This window comes from Eptatretus burgeri, chromosome 13 (genome assembly GCF_056783735.1).
Source record: "Eptatretus burgeri isolate ZD-2024b chromosome 13, Ebu_testis_v1, whole genome shotgun sequence".
Lineage (NCBI taxonomy): Eukaryota > Metazoa > Chordata > Myxini > Myxiniformes > Myxinidae > Eptatretus > Eptatretus burgeri.
In genome coordinates, this window is record NC_140973.1 from 83,257,499 (window position 1) to 83,281,589 (window position 24,091).

General features: G+C 42.8%; 2 protein-coding genes across 7 annotated transcripts in view; one reads left to right on the forward strand and one right to left on the reverse strand.

Moving 5' to 3' along the window:
• TRPA1 (transient receptor potential cation channel subfamily A member 1) overlaps window positions 1–13,092 on the reverse strand; it is a 211,056-nt gene extending 197,964 nt beyond the window's left edge. Inside the window, exons 1-4 of one of the 2 annotated variants that reach the window (XM_085853398.1) lie at window positions 12,895–13,092; window positions 6,852–7,056; window positions 6,667–6,751; window positions 6,494–6,585 (exon numbers count right to left, since the gene is read on the reverse strand). In XM_085853398.1, the coding sequence (XP_085709524.1) occupies window positions 6,494–6,585; window positions 6,667–6,744 (170 nt within the window). In that variant the 5' untranslated portion in view covers window positions 6,745–6,751; window positions 6,852–7,056; window positions 12,895–13,092. Of the gene's footprint in view, window positions 1–6,493; window positions 6,586–6,666; window positions 6,786–6,851; window positions 7,057–12,894 lie in introns of those variants that run through there. The other variant, XM_085853399.1, reaches the window with a different exon arrangement.
• The window catches only part of ACY1 (aminoacylase 1), a 75,463-nt gene continuing 56,800 nt past the window's right edge, over window positions 5,429–24,091 (forward strand). Inside the window, exons 1-2 of one of the 5 annotated variants that reach the window (XM_085853417.1) lie at window positions 5,429–6,165; window positions 13,288–13,574. In XM_085853417.1, the coding sequence (XP_085709543.1) occupies window positions 13,445–13,574 (130 nt within the window). In that variant the 5' untranslated portion in view covers window positions 5,429–6,165; window positions 13,288–13,444. Of the gene's footprint in view, window positions 6,166–13,088; window positions 13,575–17,236; window positions 17,276–24,091 lie in introns of those variants that run through there. The other 4 variants (XM_085853416.1, XM_085853414.1, XM_085853415.1 and 1 more) reach the window with 4 other exon arrangements.

The window sequence follows — 24,091 nt, forward strand, 5'->3', positions numbered from 1 at the left end:
CATACATGTCCCAAAAATAAATAACCTAGTGCGCTGCGTAGCTAAACTATCAGACTCACTCGGACAACTTAAATACATTGCTGGCACTACAACAAACATGCAGGTGGGTTAAACTTATTTACAATTTTACACTAAAAGGCCGTTGTAACAGGGTATTCAGGACCGACAGAACTCGGCGATCAAACCGCTCGGATCGCACACGGAACGAGTACGCCGAGCAGCTCATGCTGTATGGGTGCCGTCGAGGGTGGATTTCCCCGGTAGGTTGGACCACGTGGGTATTTAGGTAAATTGAAATTGGCAATCGACCCTACCCCCACGTGGTCTGTCTATTGGCGAGTTCGGTCCAAAAAGGGACCCGTACTTTCCAGGAGTTTTCCGAAGAAGTACAATACGAATTCCGGGTGATCGGTCGAGCCGACTGCACTGCTCCATCTGGTGGTCATGCTCGCAGGCGACTCCCGGCCCCGCAACAATACATCAACAACTTGGACAAGTCAAGAACTGATGTTCCTACATAAATAGGTTTACCCATCACAGTGCTTTCCTTCTCCATATGAAAAGCACAAAAAGTTCTCAGAGAATGTCTCTACTCATTTAAAGTTGGGTCTATTAATTAATTTAGATGCTTGTTTCCAAGATGTAGTAAGTCTTATGTTTTGTCTGTTTCTTACATTTTCCATTGTCTTGTCAAATACAGCATTATTCATTAATTTATAGAAGTCTTTCTCGAAGTCGGTCTTCGCAACTGTCCACATTTGAGTATTGAAGTCAATAGTTGTTTTTTTTAATCAATGACTGATTAAACTTCAGAACTCTGTGAATTTTCTTAATTCTCAATCCAGCCGATAGATATTGCCTCACATTTCTTTGGTGTACTACATAATTGACTTTATTATATAATGTAGTTGAAAGCTTTTCTGTTTGTGTCTACGCTTAAGAAGAGCTAGTAAGAAATGATTGTTAGTAATTGCTGAGCCATTGTTTTCTTGGTTTTTCCTTATCGGGAGCATATGGTAAGTCGTGAGCATTGTGGAGTTCTTCAGGATATTTTAAATCCACTTTAAAGTAATAACCAACTTTTGCTTCATCCAATGCTTTCTGGGTAGAGATAATGATATATTTTAATATTCGTTCATAATTCTTCTCTTGTACCCATTTGAAACCTCCATATGTTAAAGCTTGAGACATTGCCCATCCATAGAGATTGTTAGCATCATATTACATCAAATAATATATTTTGAAGCATCATTACCAGAGAGATATTTATTGTTTGCTTTGGCATATCTTTTTGAACAGACTAGTGATATTCCTCCTCTTTTAGCTTTCTCTATCATCAACAGCATATCTACATCAGAAATAAATTTGAGAGGTTGTTGAGTCTTCTTTAGCATAGCACTCCAAGCTAGACTAGGAGCTGTATAATGATGAACAGGGTCTAATCCATACGAATTCGTATTTTGACGGACATTGAACTTTTACCAGATATTTTGTGCATGTTGATAATCTTCATCAATAATGTGAATTATATTCAGCACATTGTAGAAGCTTTCCTTTGAAAGGAGTTGTGTTTCCTAAAATCTTCCAAAGTTCTCCACATAGTCATTTAGGTAAACACCCTTTCATAATAAGAGCTCAACTGTGCTAGCTTCAGCTGACACTAGGTTTGTTTCCTCTTCATGTCGGAAATGATTTTGGAGATTTGGATATGCGTTCAGACTTTATGCTTATGTGGATAAATTATTTGGCATAAATTTGCATGAATCTAGAAATCTAATTATAGTTTTGTGAGTTGTTGGGATTGATTTTGGACAGTAGATGTTCTGGTCTGTGGTAGGAATGACAGGTGCGTCCCAAGGTGTCTTTGAAAGTTTGCTTATGAATAAATGTGTGTCATAGTTGGTGTTGTTGTGAAGAAAGGTCAGAATAAAAGTAGGGAGTTTAAAAATGAAATTACAAATTTGATGAGCAGGTCCTCTATGTTTACCAGTAAGATGACAATGGTCTTTAACTTTTGGTTCTTTCCTGATAACATATGTTGGAGTTCTCAAACTCTTCCTCCTCATCTTGTGTTAATTTCATTGGTTTATAAATTTTTTGCATGACTTCTGTTGGTTGAATAGAATCTTTTTCTTATCGTTTTACAAACTCCTGAGGGGTATCTTCACCTTTGTACATTTCTAATTTATTATATTGGTCTCCAACAGATGATTTGATATAATAACAGAACTCACAAGGAGTATGATTTTGATATGGCTTGGTGTAGGATTGATTTGGATTTGGAGAAGTAGTGTCTATCTTTTCGAGAATGCTTTCAAAGTCGGCATATATCACAAATGGATGCTTTATGGATTTATTTATATCATTTAAATCTACCACTGAACCCACTTTTGGCACATTGACTACAGTTGGTTTGTGGTTTGAGCAATACATTGAATGTTGTTATAATCTTTCTTTTGTGTGAAAGGAGTTGAGACATCGCTTACAGGGATATGTTATATTAGTTTGTTTATATGCTTGAGAAGTAGTCAATCTTGAAAGTTTTTTTGATGTAAGCATCATGTGAATTTTCCTCCAAACTATAGTACAGAAGGTCAATGTGTGTTTCATCATTTTTATACTTATTTGAAATTTTTAATATTTGAACTTTATTTGTATCTGTTAGTCCATATACATTAACAGAGAGATTGTTCATTTTCTCAAAGTTAGAGATATCCTTTAACTTCATTGGAAATTCTAATCCTTTAACAATTAAAGTATTTTCATAATTTTAATAATGCCATATTTGTTCTGGTTTCCCTTGTGGAGGGTGTAAGCAAACAAGAACAGCCCAGAGGAAGCATTTGTTGTCATTGTTTTGAACATTAACAACTGCTTTTTAAAGTTTTATTACTCTTGGAAAATCAATATAAGAAGTTTGAAGAGAATCCGATTTCAAGATGTGTATGTCTAAGAAAATGATTTTTCCAATGTAAAAACCCCCCTTCCTTCTGTGTTATCATCAACATCTATTTCATACCTCTGAAATTTATCACAAACATTACAATCTTAGAAACCTTGAAATGAAGAAATGAAATGATTGTTCTCATACAAGATGTTTCTTCTTTCAACTCGTTTCTTTCATCGTCTTCTTTTGTCAAATGTAATTTTACTCCCATATAGAATTTAATGGTATTAAATTCCCTTAGGCTCTTGTTCAAGTTTCAACAGCCAAACTTACTTTCACAATTGCTTCAGCTTCAGCTCCAATTTAAACTTTAAAATTCTTATTTTTATATGATCCTTAAATGCCCCATCAGTTTTTTCAATAACAATCCCGGCTGCATCTTCTGAGGTTTTTTTTTGTGTTTGCATGATTGAAGATGTCTCTTATCATTTCGTTTTAACAAGTCCTTTGAGCATATATCACAATATTGTTTTTCTTGCACTACTGGCTGGATTAGTTGAAATATATTGAGTGTATGTTTGCATGATTGTAAGTGTTTGTTGTAATATTTGTAGTCTTTATTGCAAACATTGCAATGACTTATATTCACCATATTTACAAAACAAAAAAAGATAATTTTCTAGGACCTATTTATACATATACTTTTGTGTTTAAAATTTAATTTTCTGAGTTAAATCTCTAACTGATTTATAGATACTGTTATGTTTGTGGGGTAGATGAAGGAATTTCGTAGCAAAGGTAGGAATGTATAGAGTAGCATGGTCCGTGGATGAGCAGGACGCATTTTGGTGTAAATTTAGTTAGGAAAACTGTCAGATTAAGTTGTTACGTGTCACCACACAGGGGAAGGGGGAGGGTGCTGAGTGACATTAGGTAGGGTCTAAGGCTAATTTCTCCCAGTACGTGATTGCCCCTTGTGACCTTTTCCTCTGTTTTTGCATTTCAAGACCGGCGATAAAAAGGAATCACGTCCTAAGAACAACAACAACCGAGCCGTACATTTCTGACAGGCGAAAACCTGGGGTGGATGACTTTGCAAGACTAGTAAACTTCTCTGGAAAACTTTGAAAAGTTTGCAATGCTAGCAAACCATGCCTTGGGGTGGATGATGGATGAGCATGACGTCAGAAGGTTTGAAGGAGAAGAGAGTGTGTGAGGTATGGATTGGAGGCAAAAAGGATAGAGCTCGCTGGCTTCTCCTCATTCATGGGGAAGAAGGCTGCGTGATTGTTGTGTTCGTTCTGAGGCGAATTTATTCATGTGCTGAAGAAAAACGCCAGCCATTACTCTTCGGCTGAGTCACAAAACGTGTACATTTCAGAGAAGAGAAGAGTGTGTCTCTCATCAATAACTCAGTGTGATCCCGTTGTGTGTTTGAAGACGAAGGCGGGTCATTTTGGCAAGCGGACCTGGTAGAGAGACGAGGATTGAGGCAGAATCGGTGGTCGGGACACAAAAACAGGAGCGTGAAGGGAGGTTCTGTGAGGAACGTGATTGAGACAGAGGCTCTGGCTAGCCATCCTCGACACGACGGAAAAGGCAGCGTGAATCCTGTTGTTTGTTTGTGTGAATTTGCCCGCATGATGGAGCAAGATGCTAGCCATTGACTGTTCGGCTGGGTCTTGTGAGACCGCACCTTTGAGCCTCGTGTTGTGCCATTGGGGAAGAAGGCAGCGCCATTTTGCAGAAGGAGTGGCGTCATCAAGTGTAATCATGAAAAGAAATTGTACAGCAGTTCCTGGGTCCTTAACAAAGGGACCATCCACATGAACTACCTCCTGTCACATGCTTCCCACCCAGAGAGTGGCTGGGCACCATTTTGCGAGCTTCCCGCACAGGACGACTGGGCTGGTTCGATCGCCCAAGCTCAGAAGAGACAACTTCTGGACCAAAAGCTAAGTGCCAGGATAAAGGAGGGATTTTTCTTTTGTTTTATCTTTTCCCCTTGTCCATTTTTGTAACTGTGTGTGGAGGCGCCTCAAATAGGAATTTAGGTTACCTCACATTTCATTATTTCCATGATCAATATTTGATTTTATGTTAATTAAACACCTATTTATTAAGATTACTTGTGTCTGTCTATTCCTTTTGGATTAAAGTATAAACCCTCATCCTCCGTCTTGGTGAGCACCTCTGGTGCACACCCTTTCCGCCCTCCCGTACCGAGCGTTATAATCTCCAAGGATCATGTGTTCACCTCCAAGGGAGAACTTCTCAGCTATTCATCCAGGTCAGTCGAAACCAGCGTGGACACAACAATACTTTTGTCTTGAAAATAAAATTTTCTTGCTGAAATCTCTTACTGATCACTTCAAAGATTTTCTTTTAAAGACAAAAGTATTTATAAAATCAGTCAAGAGATTTCACCAAGATTTTCTTTTAAAGAAAAAAAAAATTTTTTTAAGCTTCTTGGTGAAATCTTTTATTGCTTTATCATTTCTTTTGTCATTAAAATAAAATTTTCTTGGTGAAATCTCTTACTGATTTATCGATACTGTTATGTTTGTGAGTAGATGGAGGAATTTCATCGGAAAGATAGGATCGTATGGAGTTGCTTGGCCCGTGGATGTGTGGGAGACATCTCGATATAAACAAAGTAGGGAAACTGTGAGCTTAAGTGTTACTTGTCACTACACAGGGGGGGTTGTGCGGTACTAATTAGATAGGGATTAAGGATAATTTCCCCCAGTATGTAATTGCCCACCTGCGACTTTCTCCTACATTTGTGCATTTATATGTCAGCCATGGAAGAATTACATTTTTATAACCACAACTGAGCTGCACAACCAAATACACAAGAAGCCCTGCCTCCAAGGGTGATGGCGGGCAAAGTCATGTCCCCACGGCTAATGATTGATGGGTGTCACATGAATAGGAGTCAGAGGACACGTTTGTAAGAGGACACATTAGTGAGAGCAGACAGTAGTTGTGAGAGGAACGTGGCCGGGATGTAGGATCTCGCTTCACTCTCCTCTCAGCATGACGAAATGGCTGCGTGATTTTCATATTTGTACTGAGGAAAATTGGCCGCATGCTGAGCAAGACGCTGGCCATTGCCATTCGGCTGGACGTGAGAGACGGACCTCAAAGCCTCGTGTATGTCAACAAAGGGAGAGGCGCCATTCTGCAGAGAGCGGGATCGGCAAGCAAGGTTGATGAAAAGCTACACCACGGTTTGGGAGCCCTGATGTCAAATATCGCTTCACGAATTACCTGAGGTATGTTTCCTGCTATGAGAAGCCATACATGCCCCCTCCCCATAACAAGGCCGTACATGCAAAAAACAAAATTATTTTCAAACAACCACACAAGCCGTTCCTTCGTTCTTGTAAACGATGACTGGATTGGGCCATTGTGTTCATCTATAAATGTGCATAAGAAATCGAGAAATTATTAGAATACAGTAAGTCATCACTATCCGGAAGTGGTGCGTGCCGGTACGGAATGTTCACATGCATTCCACGAATTATCGCTTTCATTGAAGTAACAACTGCTGTGATACTTACACACAGAGTTAATTAAAATCCAAATTAAAATCAAGTTTACCTCCCTGTCTTTGCTTGCGATGACATTCGCTGCCATTGATCATTGCCACTCCTACGCCACGGTGAGGCGACAGGGTAGCATTTGTAGGAGACCTGAAAGTACAGTGCCATTAGGTATTCCATGTTCGAATTGTTTTAGTTTTAAAATAGTTAAAAAAAGTTTGCAAAGCATACCACCAAATTGAGATGTATTTCGTTGGCAAGCATGTCGAGTAGAGCTGAATTCCTTAACACTTCCAAAGGCCACACCATTTTGACACTTGGAAACAAAAAAAAGTTGTGCACTTTTTTTGATAAATTATTTTTGGAACAATTTTTTTTCAATAAATAAATAATAAAAATTGTCTACATGTACACACCTTTATCTTGTTAGCACCTCTGCATAAACAACATTGCTGAGGAAACGGCACTTCTTCTTTGTTTCCTCGTCCAACTGGCCGCCACGAAGAACTGACCGTGGCTGAAGAAGTCTCTTGTGCAGAAGACCCCAACACAGTGTAGCGACTGTCCTTGGGATTTATTCACAGTCATAGCAAAGCAGGGTCGTACTGGAAACTGCCGACGCTGCAGAGTGAACGGGAACATGTCAGATGGACTCAAGGTTATGCGTGGTATGAGCAGTGTGCGTCCAGAATTGACACCCATCACAGATTTTGCAACCAACAGATTTTGAAGGATCTGATGGATGACGTGCCTTGAGCCATTGCAGTGCCCGCTCTGCTGGTCGAAGTTTCGTAGCAGCATGATCACCATACCCACCTTGAGAGTGATCCGATGTGGAGGCATACCAGATGGACAGAGGGTGTTCAAGAACTCAGGCAGACACAAATGATTCGAGAAAGAAAGAATACAGTAAGTCGATAAATCGAGAAAAAAAAAATCGAGAATACAGTAAGTCGTCACTATCCGGAAGTCCGGAAGTTAAGTCCTCACTGTCCAGAAGTTCGCATGTCGCAGTTATGATTATTCGCAATTTAGTTTTAATGGCCAATTATTCAATTAGTGTCAACGTATTTTGCCTTTTCGCAATGTCATCGCAAGGAAAAACACAAAGAGAAGAGAAGAGAGAGAAAAAAAAACGTACGTGCAAAAAAAAAAAAAAACTTTCAAACAACTACACAGGCTGTTCCTTCGCTCTCGTAAACAGCGACTGGATTGGGGCATTGTGTTTTTCTATAAATGCACATAATAAATCGAGAAATTATTAGAATACACTGTCATCACTATCCGGAAGTTCGTACATTGTAACCCGTAATGGGGAATGGGACTGAGGATCTCTTCCCCATCGGCCACGCCTACGCAGCAACGTGTCCTTTCATTGGTTGGTAAATAAATGGCCATAACTTTGGGAGCACTTGTCCGATTAATATCAAACCTTGAAAAGGCACATACTCAGATCCCCAGCAATATTCCTGGCAAGTTTAAATTACATCGGACAAGTGGTTGTCGAGAAACAGCGGTCACACACACACACACACACACACACACACACACACACACACACACACACACACACACACACACACACACACACACACACACACACACACACACACACGCACATGCACACGCACACGCACACTGCTGGAATTCTGGATAGATGATATTTTTGAGTTTGAAATAAAATTTTGTTTGTGTTTGAAAATTAATTCAAAAAGGCCACCAATAAATATTTGTTGGGTTTGTAGTTTATTAAAACACCTTCTTTTCTTTTAACTTTCATCACTATCGAGAATGTTGATAAATAATATGTTGGTGTTTTGTTCTTGGTTGGTGTCTAAATATCTTTGTTAAGTTGAGACAAAATGATTAACATCCCTCAGCGTTCTGCTCTGAGCTCCTCCTGAACCACATATCATTTTTAAATTGCATTAAATTATTTTTCAATTGTTTTCTTGACATACATTACATCTTTGTTATCCTCTCAGTCCGTGTGCTTTATTTATGGTTGTCTTGGTTATTCCTTCAATGATACTTTTTGACACTGTTCACTTCATTGTTTCCCATTTAAATACCAATGTTGTGATTTTCTTCACTCTTTGGTTTGGTTTTTGCATGGCTCTAACTTTTCCAGAGTATTGAGGACATTCATTTTGAAGTAATTTTGTTTAAACTGATGTTTTAATCGATGAGATATCTGAAATACATTGTTTTAAATTTAAAGTTTTATAGCACAAGGGAGAATTATTCATCAGGAGGGATGTAAAGGGAAGGAATCTGTTCAAATGGGGGTATAAAAGGTAAGAGATATAAATGGGGGTAGAAATGCACGACTCTTCTGCTATTTAAACAGACTGCTCTCAATTCGACCTCTCCTTCATACCTTGCCTAAAAAATCCAACTGTTACAGCGTTTCTTCTCCCCATTCTCTAAATTCACCTTTATTACATCCATCAATAAACGTGTTAAATCGCATCTCTGACCAAAAAATTTTAAACCACAGTTTGCTTTGAATGTTCGCTTTCCATCAACCATTCTTTTTTTTCCAACTTCAGTGCCAACTCACTCCTCTCACCCGTCACTCTCAAAGCAACCATCCCACTCTTCTCCCTCCAACCCTCCCTCTCACCTCTCTCAAAAACTCCCCCCTCACCTTTCTACCACCATTCTTCCCCCTCACTCATCCTTCCCAAAGTTGCCCCCCTCCCATCCACAAAGCTGCCTCCTTCCACTGCCCTCTCTCCTCCATCTCTTCACTCCACCTCCTCAAAACCTCAACTGCCTTCTTTCCCCTCTCTTGTCCCCCCTCTCCCCCAGCACCACAGAACCTTTTCTCATCCTCATCCGGCCCCCTCCACAAGCTATTCTGCAATCCCCCACACTCTTTCAACAACACTCCTTACCCCCCTCGTCCCTTGTCCTACCCTCCCCCCCAGCCCCTGCACCCAAAGCCTCCTCCCCTACCTCTTAATTAAAAGTATGCACTTCAAATATCCGGGGCCTTCGCTCAAACCTTTCAGATCTTTCCATACAGGTTGCCATTGACAAACCAGACATAATCTACCGAACAGAAACTTTCCTCCCCCAAGACGTGTCTGACTCCCAAGTATCTCTCCCTGGTTACTCCCTCCTCCGGTTTGACAGACCTGATCCTCGCCCTGGTAGAGGTGTTGCTCTCTTCATCAAAGACTCTATTCCTCACTCTCCATGCACTGCCCTCACTCCCCCACACCCCCAGGAATACCACTGGCTACGGCTTCCCCTCAACTCCCACCTCATGTTTATATGTGTACTGTACCGTCCACCAAACAGTGATGACTCCATCTACCCCTCACTATCCGAAAACATGGACCAACTTCTATCTTCTCATCCAAACTCTTTCTTCCTCATATGTGGCGACTTCAATTGTCATCATGCCAGTTGGCTCGGTGTGGGTACCTCTCTCACCTGTCATGGCACCTCAGCAAAAGCTTTGTGCGACTCATTGGGACTGACTCAATCGGTCAACTTCCCTACCCGGATCTCAACCAATGGTACTCCATCTCTTCTGGATCTGATTTTGACAAATTTCCCTGACAATATCTGCTGCTCTTCCTCCACTCCAATCGGTTCCTCTGACCACGTCCTTGTCAAAGTGGACATCTCTCTGGCTATTATCAGAGAACCACCTCACTGCCATCGAGTGTGGGATTTCACTTAAGCCGACTGGCAGGGTCTCCAAGCAGCCCTCAAACTGATAGACTGGTCTCCTATCTCTACTTTCTCCAACATCAACTCATCCTGGGAATTCTTTCAAAGAAACTTGCTCTCCCTCATGCACAGATTTATCCCCTCTCGTGTTCAGTTGTCCTACCCTTCCTCCTGCCCTTGGTCACTGAAGCTTGTGGTGAGGCAGTTGGCCTGAAACAACTTGCCTTTGCCTCATGGAAAGCAAACCCAACTGAGGGCGATCTCAGTTCCTTCCATAAAGCTCGGAACAAGTGTGTATCTACCCTCAGGAGAGCCAGAAAACAACATCTTTCTCATCTCAAGTCTGAACTCTCAAACCTCTCTCCCTCCTCAAAATCCTGGTGGCGTCTAATCAAATCTGTTTCTGGTGTCTGTTCCCCCTCCATCCATCCCTTACAAATGGCTGCACTGCTGATACCGCACGTGAAAAAGCTGAATGCCTAAACTCGGTGTTTGCAGCTAAATCTTGTGTCCAAAACCCATCACTTTCTCTACCCACCTTACCCAGTCGCACCAAACTGTCCCTGGACTCTGTGTCCTTTTCTCCTGACAAGGTGGAGAGCTTGCTGTCAAACCTCGACTCAGATTCTGCAACCGGTCCAGACGGCATCAGTCCACGTGTCCTCAAAGCCTCCTCTTCTGCTCTTGCTCACCCTCTCTCTGTTCTATTCACCCTCTCATTTGCTAAAAGCCATCTGCTATCTGCTTGGAAATCAGAAAACATCACTGCCCTGCACAAAAAAGGTGCAAAAACAGATCCCTGCAACTTCAGACCAATCAGCCTTCTCCCAATCATCAGCAAGGTTATGGAATCCATCATCACTTCAGACATCAAATCCTTCCTCTTCTCCAATGACTTGATTTCTGATCATCAATTTGGCTTCAGACCAGGTCACTCTTCCCTGGATATGCTGCTTCTCCTCTCCCAACAATGGATGGAGGTCCTCAATGCCAGACAGGAAATTCGAGCCGTATCCCTGGATATATCACGTGCTTTTGACACAGTCTGGCACCCTGCCCTGCTCACCAAACTCTCTTCCTATGGTATCCAAGGCCATCTCCACTCATGGCTCGCAGACTTCCTCTCCTGCCACACTCAACGTGTGGCCCTAAATGGAGTTCTTTCATCCCCTCTTCCTGTCCAGGCTGGAGTTCCTCAAGGTAGTGTTCTGGGCCTTGCTCTTTTTCTGGTTTTCATCAATATTCTCTCTGACTCTCTGGAAAATCCTCTATATCTCTTTGCTGATGACTCCACCCTCTGCCGTACCATCGGTCATCCCTCAGACCGGCAAGCAGCAGCTTCTTCGCTCACTGCCGATCTGGATAAAATCAAAAACTGGTCCAACACGTGGAACATGTCTTTCAATCCGGACAAATCTTACACTCTCACTTTGTCTCTTCGAAAGGACCGTTTAGAAAACCCCCCCCATCCACTTTCTCAACAATCCTCTGGAAGAAGTCCTTTCTTTCAAGCTTCTGGGTCTCACTATCTGCCATGACCTTTCCTGGTGAAAGCCACATTTCAAACCTCGCCTCCAAAGCCAGTCACCGACTGGGAATCCTCCGTCGTCCAAGGTCCTTCCTCGGCCCACCTGAGCTCCTGACCACTTACAAAGCTTTTGTCCACAGCCTGATGCAGTACCGCTCTCCCCTCTGGGCTGGTGGTCCTGCCTCCCCCCTTTCTCAGTTTCACGCTGTAGAAAACAAGGCATTTTGGATCATTCGCATTTCCCGCAATGAGGCTGAGTCTTTGGGCCTCTCACTCAATCACCGCAGGTTGGTCGGTGGTCTTTCTGTCTTCTACCGTCTCCTCTCCAGCATCGCTCCCCCTGCTCTCTCTACGATTTTTCCCCACCACATTTCTGCAGGGCGCTCAAGGTCCGCCAACAACCCCCTTCTGGTAAAACTACCAAAATCACGAATCAATGCTCACCTTCACTCTTTCATTCCTCTTTTTTCTCGCCTTTGGAATGAACTCCCTCACTCTATTCTTTCCCATTCTTCCCTCCAGGCCTTCAAAACAGCTGTTCACCACCACCTCTTATCATCCCCCATCCAAATCCTCGATCTTTTCTACCCCCGATAATCCATCCAAGCCCACCTCCTTCAAATTCCCTGCTTTCCTTCCTGAAAGTCCCTGTAATGTCCATCTTCTATTCCCCGTGTTCCCCGTCCCATCCCTCTCCCTTCCACAGATCTCCAAATGTCTCTGTTCCCCCACTATTTTGTCCTTCCGACTCCCACCCCTCCTGTCTCATGCCCCCCTTGATGTGTGTTGTGTGTTCGCTCTCATACGAGCCTCGACAAGGTAGACAACAAAAAAAAGAGGAAGAGGGTGGGGTGGGGTGGGGTGAGTGGGGGTAAAATATAAATAAATAAATAAAATAAAAAATTTTGATGCACAGTCGAGGCTCATGGAAGAGCTTGGTCCCACAAACAGTTTAATGTTTAACAAACAGCAGGATAAGTGGAAGAGGTGGGGAAGGAGAAGGAGAAGTTGGTGCCAGAGGAGATCTGTTTGTGGGAAAAAATTTACTCCATTTTTTTTGACAGGGTCAAATACTTTTTCCCTGAGTTAACATTAAAGTCAATGGGGGAAATGGGGTCGTCCCACAACCAACAAAATTCCCCTACTCAGGTGAGAAACAGAGTCTTCCCTTTCATGGAGGCTTGACATGTGGTACTTCAGGTGATTTAAACATGATTTGGGGGAGCGGCACAGGTGATAAATACCTTCGTGAATAACCGTAATCATTGTGAATGACCATTATTCTCAGAACTGCTGTTTAAACCATTTTCAAGGATCCTGGATCGATTCGGACGATTTGGATCTTCCAGCTTGATATTTCTCCTTTTTTACTCCTTCAACATTCCTTCGTCTTCGTACACCGCAGTCACCGCTCCGTCCCAAATCCGACTCCATGAGCCGCAAGGTGGCGTCGCCAGGGCGTCATCGTCGACGTCGCGCGCTGGAGGATTGTTATTTATTTATTATTTATTATTTATTTATTTATTCGGCATGGAGGGGGAGGGGGAGTGGTGTACCTTGAATGTACCTGTACTTGTTTTCTATCTTTTGTTTTTCCTCCTTCCTTGCTATCTTGTGTGCATCTACATCGCCCCTAGGATTGAGGACAAACAACAACAACAACAACAACAACAACAACAACAACAACATCGATGACGTGTGTTGGAGGCAACGACCGACACTGGATAGTTTGACATTATATGACATACATTAACAGGAGTCGCTCTGCAGTGGTCGGAGATATTCAGACCGGAGATGAGTGCGTGCAGTGAGACGAAGCGAGAACCGAAACAAGCAGGGAAGGAGGAGGAGAAAGAGCATCCTGCTGTGACGAGGTTTCGTGATTACCTGCGAATCCGCAGCGAACATCCGAACCCTGATTATGGTCGTTATGTTCACACTTGTTTCTATAACATCCGAACCCTGATTATGGTCTGTTATGTTCACACTTGTTTCTATAACATCCGAACCCTGATTATGGTCTGTTATGTTCACACTTGTTTCTATAACATCCGAACCCTGATTATGGTCTGTTATGTTCACACTTGTTTCTATAACATCCGAACCCTGATTATGGTCTGTTATGTTCACACTTGTTTCTATAACATCCGAACCCTGATTATGGTCTGTTATGTTCACACTTGTTTCTATAACATCCGAACCCTGATTATGGTCTGTTATGTTCACACTTGTTTCTATAACATTCGAACCCTGATTATGGTCTGTTATGTTCACACTTGTTTCTATAACATCCGAACCCTGATTATGGTCTGTTATGTTCACACTTGTTTCTATAACATTCGAACCCTGATTATGGTCTGTTATGTTCACACTTGTTTCTATAACATCCGAACCCTGATTATGGTCTGTTATGTTCACACTTGTTTCTATAACATCCGAACCCTGATTATGGTCTGTTATGTTCACACTTGTTTCTATAACATCCGAACCCTGATTATGGTCTGTTATGTTCACACTTGTTTCTATAACATCCAAACCCTGATTATGGTCTGTTATGTTCACACTTGTTTCTATAACATTCGAACCCTGATTATGGTCTGTTATGTTCACACTTGTTTCTATAACATCCGAACCCTGATTATGGTCTGTTATGTTCACACTTGTTTCTATAACATTCGAACCCTGATTATCGTCTGTTATGTTCACACTTGTTTCTATAACATCCGAACCCTGATTATGGTCTGTTATGTTCACACTTGTTTCTATAACATCCGAACCCTGATTATGGTCTGTTATGTTCACACTTGTTTCTATAACATCCGAACCCTGATTATGGTCTGTTATATTCACACTTGTTTCTATAACATCCGAACCCTGATTATGGTCTGTCATGTTCACACTTGTTTCTATAACATCCGAACCCTGATTATGGTCTGTTATGTTCACACTTGTTTCTATAACATCCGAACCCTGATTATGGTCTGTTATGTTCACACTTGTTTCTATAACATCCGAACCCTGATCATGGTATCATATTGTTATGGTTGTGGAAATTCACAGAGTACCATATAGGTCCTTAGATAAGTTATGTCGATAGGTCTGTGTTCAGATAGATTTCCCCACCGATATTTAAAGGGAATTATTTGTGTGTTGGGCTGTGATCTTTGAGTTATCCGTTTCTATTTTGCTATCATTATTTTGGACCAACCGCCTTTCAACCACCACATCTCCACAACGCCAACCACCACATCTCCTCACAAGCTCCTCAACAACATCTCGTCAAACCTCTCCACAACGAAAACATCGCTCGCATCAACCATCTCCACAACAACAACCACAACCACCTTCTCCACAACTGCATTTCAACCACCACAACTGCCTCTCAACAACCGCACCACTACTTCAACAACCACACCACTACTTCAACAACCACAACCCCCTTCTCCACAACTGCCAACATCCCCACAGAAAACGGACACCACCACCGAATAACATCTCTGGCAACCAACGCGATGGAGACTCAAAAACACCAAAGAATAAAGTGCTCCAAAAAGAGAAATCCCAATAACGCCTGGGAGCTCCTCTACCCCTTCCCCCCCTCCCGCCGCATGCCGGGAGGGAGAAGGGGCGGATCGAGCCAAGGTTCAAAGGTGAAGTAAAGGAGGGCGCTCATTTTGGGCGGAAAAAGCCCACTGAGTTCCCCTCCCCATCCCCCCCTAGCGTGCCGGGAGGGAGGAGGGGCGGATCGACCCAAGGTTCAAAGGTGAGGTAAAGGAGGGCGCTCATTTTGGGGGAAAAAGCCCACTGAGTTCCCCTCCCCATCCCCCCCCTAGCGTGCCGGGAGGGAGGAGGGGCGGATCGACCCAAGGTTCAAAGGTGAAGTAAAGGAGGGCGCTCATTTTGGGTGGAAAAAGCCCACTGAGTTCCCTCCCCCTCCCTCCCCCCCACACGTGCCGGGAGGGAGGAGGGGCGGATCGAGCCAAGGGTCAAAGGTGAAGTAAAGGAGGGCGCTCATTTTGGGTGGAAAAAGCCCACTGCGACCCCTCCCCTTGGGGGTGACGCGCCGTGGATATAAAGTGTGGAGCTGGGGTGAGTAAGAAGAGGGTGGTGGAGTTGGAGAAAAGGAGTCGCCAGCAGTAAGAAGAGGGTGGTGGAGTTGGAGAAAAGGAGTCGCCAGCAGTAAGAAGAGGGTGGTGGAGTTGGAGAAAAGGAGTCGCCAGCAGTAGTAAGAGTGTGGAGGAGAGGGAAGAGGGTTGTGTCAGAGTTGTGGGCAGTGTATGGAGCCGCGGTGAGGAGATTGGAGCACAGCGGAGCCAAGGTGCGCGGCCTGCCGTACCGTGCCTAACCATGGGTCGCTGGAGAGGGGACGTCGAGGGTCGCCCTCACAAGTCACCACGAGGGTGAAGTTAACGAGCCTGGCCTCTCGGAGCCTTTGCCTTCTACACAGCTCCGTGCTCATAAAGACCCCAAGAGGTCCAGTCTACCCCCTTGTCTTTGATGGGGTTTTCCTTTGTTTCTTTGCATGAATGATGTGGCGCCGTGTCTACTAAGTAGTAAAAACTGTAAAGTGATTGTGTAGGACGGTTATAGTTCTCCTGTCATGCGTGTTTAAGTTGTATAATTGCATACGTGTTGTGCCTTGTTTAATTGCATACGTGCATGCCTGCATACGTGCTTCATTATAATAAATGTCCTTCTGTGAATGTTAACCCGTTCGTCACGTCCTTTTCCCTCATTGAACTGCCATATCGAGTTCGGAGTAATAGCTGGCTTTTTAACAGCCGATAATAGAATCGGGTCCAACGGGGCCTCGGGATAATACCCCGCTCAGTTATCCCAAAATGAAGCGAGCTGCTTAAGCGGCTCGTTTCAAGCGGGCCCCATTGAGGTACAGTCTCTCGGTAGTCTGCCCGCGCGATTAATTAGGTATATTGACAATTCGGCGATTGACCCTGTAGCGCGGGTAGTGTGTTGACTAGGCTGTGGTGTGCATCCAAAACACACCAGAAGCGGGATTTCGGCGTTGTTCCGAAAGCTGCGACGAGATTGTCCATTCGGTGGGCGAGCGCGGCCGCCATTGGCTACAAGCGGTCATCCGCACACCGGCGGGCCAGATTCTACAACAGTATGTTCACAATTGTTTCTATAACATCCGAACCCCGATGATGGTATCTTATGTTCACACTTGTTTCTATAACATCCGAACCCTGATTATGGTATGTTATATTCACTCTTGTTTCTATAACAACCGAACCCTGATTATGGTATGTTATGTTCACACTTGTTTCTATAACAACCGAACCCTGATTATGGTATGTTATGTTCACACTTGTTTCTATAACATCCGAACCCTGATTATGGTATCTTATGTTCACACTTGTTTCTATAACATCCGAACCCTGATGATGGTATCTTATGTTCACACTTGTTATGGTATGTTATGTTCACACTTGTTTCTATAACAACCGAACCCTGATTATGGTATCTTATGTTCACACTTGTTTCTATAACATGCGAACCCTGATGATGGTATGTTATGTTCACACTTGTTTCTATAACATCCGAACCCTGATTATGGTATGTTATGTTCACACTTGTTTCTATAACATCCGAACCCTGATTATGGTATGTTATGTTCACACTTGTTTCTATAACAACCGTATTCATTTAAATACGAACCCATTGTGCATGAGGTGATCATTCCATTCATGTTAGCATTTTTAGTTCACTTTGACTTTAGTCAAGTGAGCTGATGTGATCGAGCAGTGTCTTGTCGGCGAGTCAGTCAGTGAGTCAGTAAGTTCATAAACACTTCAGTCATTATCGCCTGAACCAAACACACGATTTTGATGAAACTTGACCACACGTTTCATATCTGATGTCTAACGAAGGTGGATTGACCACATCAACATTTGCGCTCATTAACCTGTTGAACCCTGAGGTCCTTGCTTGAACTTTCAGCTCCGCCACCCTGGGTTTCCTGGAGAAAAATAAGTGAAAATTTGAAACTTGTTTCTTCCTGTAAAAATGTTTTTCCAGATGTGTAATTACAAATAAATGATGTTTTCAATCAAAGACAGTCTTACCTTCTTCGTTTTTGAGTTTGTCACCAAGACTCTAATTTGTGGTTCCAGTTAAATGAGCAGTTATATCCCAGCTTTCCGATACATACAAATTCTCCACAGTCCGCGTTCACCAGGGTGTTGTCTTGTCATGTTTGGAAAGTCCTCGTTCTCTTCCCTTGGATTCCTTTGTTTAGCCCAAAGGTATTTCTCTCTGCACACAACATAAGGATTATTGGTAGTCGTATGTGGAGCCTTTTCTACATAATGGTGAGAATCCCGTTTCAGTTGTTGCTCGTCATGAAACTCTGCTGAGCGTCGCTTACCAAATGCTGCTCCAGCAGATTGAACATCTCCTCCAAGTTCCTAGCACAGTTTCTCTCGAAACACATTTTCACCATCACATCATAGAATAGTCTTGATTTCCCCCAACAGATCCGCTTGTCCTTTATGTACAGTTTGAACGACAGTTTGTTTTTAGCAGGGATCATTCCCCCATCAAGTGTGTTTATACTGTATCCATCTCTAACATGACGTGTCTGTGTGTTTATACTTTATCCATCTCTAACATGACGTGTCTGTGTGTTTATACTCTATCCATCTCTAACATGACGTGTCTGTGTGTTTATACTCTATCCATCTCTAACATGACGTGTCTGTGTGTTTATACTTTATCCATCTCTAACATGACATGTCTTTGTGTTTATACTTTATCCATCTCTAACATGACGTGTCTGTGTATTTATACTCTATCCATCTCTAACATGACGTGTCTTTGTGTTTATACTCTATCCATCTCTAACATGACATGTCTGTGTGTTTATACTTTATCCATCTCTAACATGACGTGTCTGTGTATTTATACTCTATCCATCTCTAACATGACGTGTCTTTGTGTTTATACTCTATCCATCTCTAACATGACATGTCTTTGTGTTTATACTTTATCCATCTCTAACATGACGTGTCTGTGTGTTTATACTTTATCCATCTCCAACATGACGTGTCTTTGTGTTTATACTGTCGCAAATTCGCGCCCGCTGGCGTGCGATCGGCCACGTGACTCGAATCGCAGCACGTCGCCCACCGGACGGACAATTCTGTCGTGACCCTCTCGGACTAACGCCGGGAGCTAGTCATGGGTGGGCCTTTCGGCCTCACCACGATCGTGCCAATCGGCCACCCGCGTGGGATAGGGTTCTTCGCCAAACTCGACCTACCTAAGTACCCACGCGGATGGTGGACCGGGCGATCGCACCTCGCCGCAGGTCGACTCCGGACACGGGCCGCTTAAGCGGTCCGTTCCGTACTATCGGGATAACCGAGCGGTGTTATCGTCGGCCTCGATGGTTCCGATTAATTATTGGGCGTATTAAGCCCACTACGAACCCTTTACGTGAAGCAAGATGGAAATTCAAACGAAGGAAAGGACGCAGCGAAACGGGGAACAATTCAACATAATGCACTTTATTTACACGACACACGAAGAGCACACATATATCAATTTAAAACAAAAACAACAATGAGGAGCTAACCGAATACGCGAACACACGGCAACACTTATACAGTTTTACTTTACAAGACATTGCGCCACAAGATCCATACAAAAAAACAAAAGAAAAGGCCACCCTCAAAGACAAGGGGGCAGACGGGGCCCGTGGGCCTTTATGGCGTGGGACTTGGCAGACCGAACGAGTCCCACGAGACCGTTGCAGGTTACCTGCACCCTCGCGGTGCGATGGTGGGCGAGCTCTCTCCGGCGCTCCTTGTACGAACACGCAGGTCCGCGCAACACAGCTAGCAGAGCGGCACCTCCAGTCCGCGTCCCTCCGCGACGTCCGGACTCCCCACCGACTGCAAGCTCCAATGAGTGGTTCGCTCCACGGACCGCTTCTCCAAGACCCAGACGGGCAGAAGACCATGAACCGCCGACTGATATAGACACGCCTTGGACCTGACTTCCTCTGGTGTCACTCTTTTTTAGGTGCCACTTCCGTGCGCCCTTTTATTTCCCCGGCACCCCGCCCCTCCCTTCGCGGAACGCGGGTGGGCGGGGTGGGGAACATTCCACCAGAGAAATCAGGGCGGGAGTTGAGCTTCAACCGTCATTCTTGTTTACCAGAGAAATCGGGGCGGGAGTTGAGCCTCAACCGTCATTCTTGTTTACCAGAGAAATCGGGGTGGGAGTTGAGCTTCAACCGTCATTCTTGTTTACCAGAGAAATCGGGGCGGGAGTTGAGCCTCAACCGTCATTCTTGTTTACCAGAGAAATCGGGGTGGGAGTTGAGCTTCAACCGTCATTCTTGTTTACCAGAGAAATCGGGGTGGGAGTTGAGCTTCAACCATCATTCTTGTTTACCAGAGAAATCGGGGTGGGAGTTGAGCTTCAACCGTCATTCTTGTTTACCAGAGAAATCGGGGTGGGAGTTGAGCTTCAACCGTCATTCTTGTTTACCAGAGAAATCGGGGTGGGAGTTGAGCTTCAACCGTCATTCTTGTTTACCAGAGAAATCGGGGCGGGAGTTGAGCCTCAACCGTCATTCTTGTTTACCAGAGAAATCGGGGTGGGAGTTGTTGTTGTTCCCCTTTTGTGTTCGTGGAGATGTTGATGGTTGCTGGTGGAGTGGTGAGGATGGCGTGGTTGTTGAGAGGCAGGTGTGGTTGTTGTGAAGCGGCATTGTGGTTGGTGGTTGTTGTGTGATGGTGGTTGAGACGTGGTTGGTTCAAAATAAAGAGAGAACAGAAAACGCCTATCTCAAAGCGTCGCAGCCCAAATGAATCACATTTATTCCCTCGAAACAACGGGTTTGGGGCTAACTACACATGTACTTAAGAGATACCTCACCTACGGGACCTGAATGGTGGTTTGTGAATTTCCAAAGCCGTAACAATACTTTATCCATCTCTAACATGACGTGTCTGTGTGTTTATACTCTATCCATCTCTAACATGAAGTGTCTGCGTGTTTATACTCTATCCATCTCTAACATGACGTGTCTGTGTGTTTATACTCTATCCATCTCTAACATGAAGTGTCTGTGTGTTTATACTCTATCCATCTCTAACATGACGTGTCTGTGTGTTTATACGCTATCCATCTCTAACATGATGTGTCTGTGTGTTTATACTCTATCCATCTGTAACATGACGCGTCTGTGTGTTTATCATCTATCCATTTCTAACATGAAGTGTCTGTGTGTTTACACTCTATCCATCTCTAACATGACGTGTCTGTGTGTTTATACTCTATCCATCTCTAACATGACGTGTCTGTGTGTTTATACTCTATCCATCTCTAACATGACATGTCTGTGTGTTTATACTCGATCCATCTCTAACATGACATGTCTGTGTGTTTATACTCTATCCATCTCTAACATGACATGTCTGTGTGTTTATACTCTATCCATCTCAAACATGATGTGTCTGTGTGTTTATACTCTATCTATCTCTAACATGACATGTCTGTGTGTTTATACTCCATCCATCTCTAACATGACGTGTCTGTGTTTTTATACTCTATCCATCTCGAACATGATGTGTATGTGTGATTATACTCTATCCATATCTAACATGACATGTCTGTGTGTGTGTGTTTACACTCTATCCATCTCTAACATGACGTGTCTGTGTGTTTATACTCTATCCATCTCTAACATGACATGTCTGTGTGTTTATACTCTATCCATCTCTAACATGACGTGTCTGTGTGTTTATACTCTATCCTTCTCTAACATGACGTGTCTGTGTGTTTATACTCTATCCATCTCTAACATGACGTGTCTGTGTGTTTATACTCTATCCATCTCTAACATGACATGTCTGTGTGTTTATCATCTATCCATCTCTAACATGACATGTCTGTGTGTTTATACTCTATCCATCTCAAACATGATGTGTCTGTGTGTTTATACTCGATCTATCTCAAACATGACATGTCTGTGTGTTTATACTCTATCCATCTCTAACATGACGTGTCTGTGTTTTTATACTCTATCCATCTCGAACATGATGTGTATGTGTGATTATACTCTATCCATCTCTAACATGACGTGTCTGTGTGTTTATCATCTATCCATCTCTAACATGACGTGTCTGTGTGTTTATACGCTATCCATCTCTAACATGACATGTCTGTGTGTTTATACTCTATCCATCTCTAACATGACATGTCTGTGTGTTTATCATCTATCCATCTCTAACATGACATGTCTGTGTGTTTATCATCTATCCATCTCTAACATGACATGTCTGTGTGTTTATACTCTATCCATCTCAAACATGATGTGTCTGTGTGTTTACACTCTATCCATCTCTAACATGACGTGTCTGTGTGTTTATACTCTATCCTTCTCTAACATGACTTGTCTGTGTGTTTATACTCTATCCATCTCTAACATGACGTGTCTGTGTGTTTATCATCTATCCATCTCTAACATGACGTGTCTGTGTGTTTATACGCTATCCATCTCTAACATGACATGTCTGTGTGTTTATACTCTATCCATCTCAAACATGATGTGTCTGTGTGTTTATACTCGATCTATCTCAAACATGACATGTCTGTGTGTTTATACTCTATCCATCTCTAACATGACGTGTCTGTGTTTTTATACTCTATCCATCTCGAACATGATGTGTATGTGTGATTATACTCTATCCATCTCTAACATGACATGTCTGTGTGTGTGTTTACACTCTATCCATCTCTAACATGACGTGTCTGTGTGTTTATACTCTATCCTTCTCTAACATGACTTGTCTGTGTGTTTATACTCTATCCATCTCTAACATGACGTGTCTGTGTGTTTATCATCTATCCATCTCTAACATGACGTGTCTGTGTGTTTATACGCTATCCATCTCTAACATGATGTGTCTGTGTGTTTATACTCTATCCATCTGTAACATGACGTGTCTGTGTGTTTATCATCTATCCATTTCTAACATGAAGTGTCTGTGTGTTTACACTCTATCCATCTCTAACATGACGTGTCTGTGTGTTTATACTCTATCCATCTCTAACATGACGTGTCTGTGTGTTTATACTCTATCCATCTCTAACATGACATGTCTGTGTGTTTATACTCTATCCATCTCTAACATGACGTGTCTGTGTTTTTATACTCTATCCATCTCGAACATGATGTGTATGTGTGATTATACTCTATCCATATCTAACATGACGTGTCTGTGTATTTATCATCTATCCTTCTTTAACATGACGTGTCTGTGTGTTTATACTCTATCCATCTCTAACATGATGTGTGTGTGTGTTTTCACTCTATCCATCTCTAACATGACATGTCTGTGTGTTTATACTCTATTCATCTCTAACATGACGTGTCTGTGTGTTTATACTCTATCCTTCTCTAACATGACGTGTCTGTGTGTTTATACTCTATCCATCTCTAACATGACGTGTCTGTGTGTTTATACTCTATCCATCTCTAACATGACATGTCTGTGTGTTTATCATCTATCCATCTCTAACATGACATGTCTGTGTGTTTATACTCTATCCATCTCTAACATGATGTGTCTGTGTGTTTACACTCTATCCATCTCTAACATGACGTGTCTGTGTGTTTATCATCTATCCATCTCTAACATGACGTGTCTGTGTGTTTATACGCTATCCATCTCTAACATGATGTGTCTGTGTGTTTATACTCTATCCATCTCTAACATGACGTGTCTGTGTGTTTATCATCTATCCATTTCTAACATGAAGTGTCTGTGTGTTTACACTCTATCCATCTCTAACATGACGTGTTTGTGTGTTTATACTCTATTCATCTCTAACATGACGTATATGTGTGTTTATACTCTATCCATCTCTAACATGACATGTCTGTGTGTTTATACTCTATCCATCTCTAACATGACATGTCTGTGTGTTTATACTCTATCCATCTCTAACATGACGTGTCTGTGTGTTTATCATCTATCCATCTCTAACATGATGTGTCTGTGTGTTTATACTCTATCCATCTCTAACATGACGTGTCTGTGTTTTTATACTCTATCCATCTCGAACATCATGTGTATGTGTGATTATACTCTATCCATCTCTAACATGACATGTCTGTGTGTGTGTTTACACTCTATCCATCTCTAACATGACGTGTCTGTGTGTTTATACTCTATCCATCTCTAACATGACGTGTCTGTGTGTTTATACTCTATCCATCTCTAACATCCATCTACATCTCACTATCCGAAAACATGGACCATCTTCTATCTTCTCATCCAAACTCTCTCTTCCTCTTATGTGGTGACTTCAATTGTCATCACGCCAGTTGGCAAGGTGTGGTTACCTCTCTCACCTGCCATGGCACCTCAGCAAAAGCTTTCTGCGACTCATTGGGACTGACTC